A 3,882-nucleotide genomic window follows, 5' to 3' on the forward strand; every position below is an offset into this window, starting at 1 on the left:
TGTGTGTGTGTGTGTGTCCGTGTGTCTGTCTGTGTGTGTCTTCTCTAACAGCTATTGTTCGGCTAATGGGATATCAACACCATTCCTCCTTCTACGTAATCCGAGGGTTAGAAAATCAATGTGGTTACTCAGTAGCTTATGGATTTTTCTGGAACACACTCACACTCTGCCTGGACTGTGTGTGTTTGTGTTTGTATGTTTGTGTGTGTGTGTGTGTGTGTGTGTGTGTGTGTGTGTGTGTGTGTGTGCGAGAGTGTGTGTGCGTGTGTGTATATTATCTCATTAAGTAGCTCGGAGGATCTCTCCACCTCTGAGCTGTACTGTTGTCACACGGTGGCCTCGTTCCAAATCTGTTCCTAACGCGTCCTTCCTTCCCTCCGTCAAGGTCACCGCTAATCTGATTGGAACTCGGGCGAGCGAAACCAAAAGATATCTCTGTTTCTCCTCGAGAGGGGACGGAAGACAGGAGAGAGGGGTGGAAGAAAGGGTGGAAGATAATAAGAAGATAATAAGATAAGGAGGAGGGAAGGAGGGAAGGAGGGAAGGAAAGGAAACAAGGGGGGGGGGGGGCGGCAATGAAGGAAGGAAGGAAGGAAGGAAGTAAAGGAAGGAAGAAAAGAAGAAAGAAAGAAATAAGGAAGAAAGAAAGGATTTATTTCCGTGGTTTTGGGATTCGATTAGAGCAGATTAGCGTTGGGGTCGTGGTACTAGCATTGTCATACTGGGTGACTGTCCCGCGTGTCTGCTGAGTCAGCGCTGGTAAAGCTCCTCAGATGAAGCCTAATGCTCCATCAGTCAACATTACCCCGGGCCAAAGCCCGTAGCGCCGCTGTGGCACACTGCATCAGCGTTGCCCTTTAAACAACAGATTAACCCGGGCCTCTAAAGATGCATTTGAACACTGTCACGCTGCTCAGAGAAATCAGGACAAAACCTTTCTTTTTTGGGGGGGGTTAAACACCAGTGTTTCGGTGCCAGGGTATAAGAGCCTACAAAGTGCACAGCTATAAGAACTGTTATGTGTGTGTGTGTGTGTGTGTGTGTGTGTGTTACCCTGTGTTAGTCAGTTCATTAACACAGAGCAGAAGGAAGCATGCAGGATGGCCCTGAATGTTGATGCCTATGGGGTAGGAGAGCTGACACGGCCATAGAACTAGAACAACTAGAAGGGACGTTCCCGTCGGGGGAACGTACTGTTCGGCAATGTTCCATTGATTAATGCTTATGACATCAGAAGGTTTTTTCCCGCCAACAATTCTCTGGGATTTTTAAAAACTTGGCCGGTTTTCCCACTGATTCTATTTCCATGGCCGCCACAACCTTGAGAGAATGATACACTGGCTAATTGGACCAAAGTCCTAGTCTCACTATGGATCTTTGTCGGAGTGTGGTGTGCTGTGGCCTGATAGAGAGTGACATTAGATATCAGTCATGACATTAGATATCAGTCATGATATTAGATATCAGTCATGACATTAGACATCAGTCATGACATTAGATATTAGTCATGACACTAGATATCACAGTCATGACATTAGATCTCAGTCATGACATTAGATATCAGTCATGACATTAGATATCAGTCATGACATGAGACATCACAGTCATGACATACGATATGTGACAGCAGTTGGTGAAAGGGGGAACAAGTCTGCAACTAACCCAAATGTTCAGACCTTTACTCTGAAAAAATATAAATAAATGTCAACGTTGTTGAAAATCAATGACACACTTGAGCCAAAATACTGCAATGCAATGTATTGGGTGAGTAATCCCCTCTACTACCTAGTTAACTAGAACACTACTTTACATTGTTAGCAGGCTCACAAAACAAGCTGTTGTCGACAACGTTGACATTTATTTACATTTTTCTGAATGAAAGTCCAACCGTTTGATCGGCTGCCCGACTTGTTTCGTAGTTTCACCAGCTGCTGTCACATATTACTGACGTGACATTACATGTCGTAGTCAAGCCGTTAGACATCTTGGTCATGACGTTAGGTGTCGTAGCCGTGACATTAACTATCAAGTCACGATTTCCGCCATGATTTCCCAGGTTGGATATCACAGGTCAGGACATGAGAAGTTACATTAGATATCATAGTAGTGCAATATCATAGCCCCCGCAATTGACTCTGGAGAGCACGCATGAGCATATGGGACCACCGTAGGACCACCGTAGGACCACCGTAGGACCGTGTACGTGGTGACCGCAGGAGCTTGAGTGAGGAGCGGTGGAGGAGAGAGAGAGAGAGAGAGAGAGAGAGAGAGGAAGCAGTTTCTGTTGTGACCGGAGGACTCGTCTCGGCGTCTTCCTGTCCGGGAGGAAACTCTTTGGCTGTCGTCTCCTTCTGCAGCGGGGTTGCCCAGAGAGGTCCTCTACCCAGAACCCCCCTGTCCTCAGGTCCTCTACCCAGAGACCCACCTGTCCTCAGGTCTGTCCTCTACCCAGAGACCCTCCTGTCCTACCCAGAGACCCACCTGTCCTCAGGTCTGTCCTCTACCCAGAGACCCAAATGTCCTCAGGTCTGTCCTCTACCCAGAGACCCTCCTGTCCTACCCAGAGACCCAAATGTCCTCAGGTCTGTCCTCTACCCAGAGACCCACCTGTCCTCAGGTCTGTCCTCTACCCAGAGACCCACCTGTCCTCAGGTCTGCCAACGGACGCTTGGCTCGTCTCTCCTTCCCAGACCATGAGACCAGAAAACGGACAATCCAACACACCTCATATCTCATGTCTCATATTTCATATCTCAGATCTCATGTCTCATGTTTCATGTTTCATATCTCATGTCTCATATCTCATGTCTCATGTTTCATATCTCATATTTCATGTTTCATATCTCATATCTCATGTCTCATGTTTCATATCTCATGTCTCATGTTTCATATCTCATATCTCATGTCTCATGTTTCATATCTCATGTCTCATGTTTCATATCTCATGTCTCATGTTTCATATCTCATGTCTCATGTCTCATATCTCATATCTCAAGTCTCATGTCTCATATCTCTCCATAAGATCTCCTCTCTTGGACGACTATTGATTCTGTGATTTGAATATAAATGGTGATTAATAGAGAGAATCAACAATGACTCATCGTTCGTCCGCGAAAGACTCGAGCATGGACCGTGTGTGTACAAGCCCTGTGTGCAGCCCATCCCTGTGTGAGTGACCGTGTGTGTGTGTGTTTGTTTGTGTGTGTGTGTGTGTAGAGTCAGAGCTGCCCGGGCCCGTCACTCACACACTTCTTCTTCCTCCTCTGTGTGTGTGTGTGTGTGTGTTATGCGGTGCGTGCGTGGTGCGTGTCTCTCAGACGTCAGACTCGATACTGGGCATGCGGCGGTAGAGGCGTGGCCTGTTGCCCCCGGCGCTGGAGGCCCTGGGGCCCGTGACGTAGCTGAGCGGCGGGGGGGCGGCGGCGGCCGGGGGCGCGGCCACGTACGCCACCACGGCCGTCTCCTGCGGGTAGAAGAACTGCGGCTCGTGGTGGTGGTTGCCGTGGTGGTTGCCGCGGTTACCGCGGTCCACCGTCAACGTGAGCGGCACCAGCTGTTTGTAGATGTCGGTGGCCGAGCGTCCGTGAGTCATCCGCTGCTGTCCTCCGCCTCCGTCTCCGCGCTGCTGCGTCTGCAGGAAGGGATTGTGGGAAGGCCGGTCCGGGTAGAGGCTCTTGGAGCGCCGGGGGAGGGGCATGGGGCCCTCCGGGCCACGGCCGCCTAAGGGAGAGGACGGGCTCTTGCAGCCATAGGGCCGGTCGGAGCGCATGGTCAACACGTTGGCGTACGGACTGTTGTCGTCCAGCAACGTGTTCTCCCGGTCCGGAAGACTGAACCCCCGGGCATGCTGTTGCTGCTGCCGGAGAAAGAGATCCACCACCG

The 3,882-nt window shown here is 50.0% G+C and overlaps 1 protein-coding gene across 1 annotated transcript in view; it reads right to left on the bottom strand.

Moving 5' to 3' along the window:
- Positions 1-3,313: 3,313 nt before the first annotated feature.
- LOC308150114 (glutamate receptor ionotropic, NMDA 2A-like) overlaps positions 3,314-3,882 on the bottom strand; it is a gene marked incomplete at both ends in the record, with an annotated part of 113,609 nt that continues 113,040 nt past the window's right edge. Inside the window, one exon of the mRNA XM_080522979.1 lies at positions 3,314-3,882. This exon is cut by the window's right edge and continues 1,464 nt beyond it. Within this exon, the coding sequence (XP_080379105.1) occupies positions 3,314-3,882 (569 nt within the window).

This window comes from Nansenia antarctica (assembly GCF_963989245.1).
Source record: "Nansenia antarctica genome assembly, chromosome: 2".
Lineage (NCBI taxonomy): Eukaryota > Metazoa > Chordata > Actinopteri > Argentiniformes > Microstomatidae > Nansenia > Nansenia antarctica.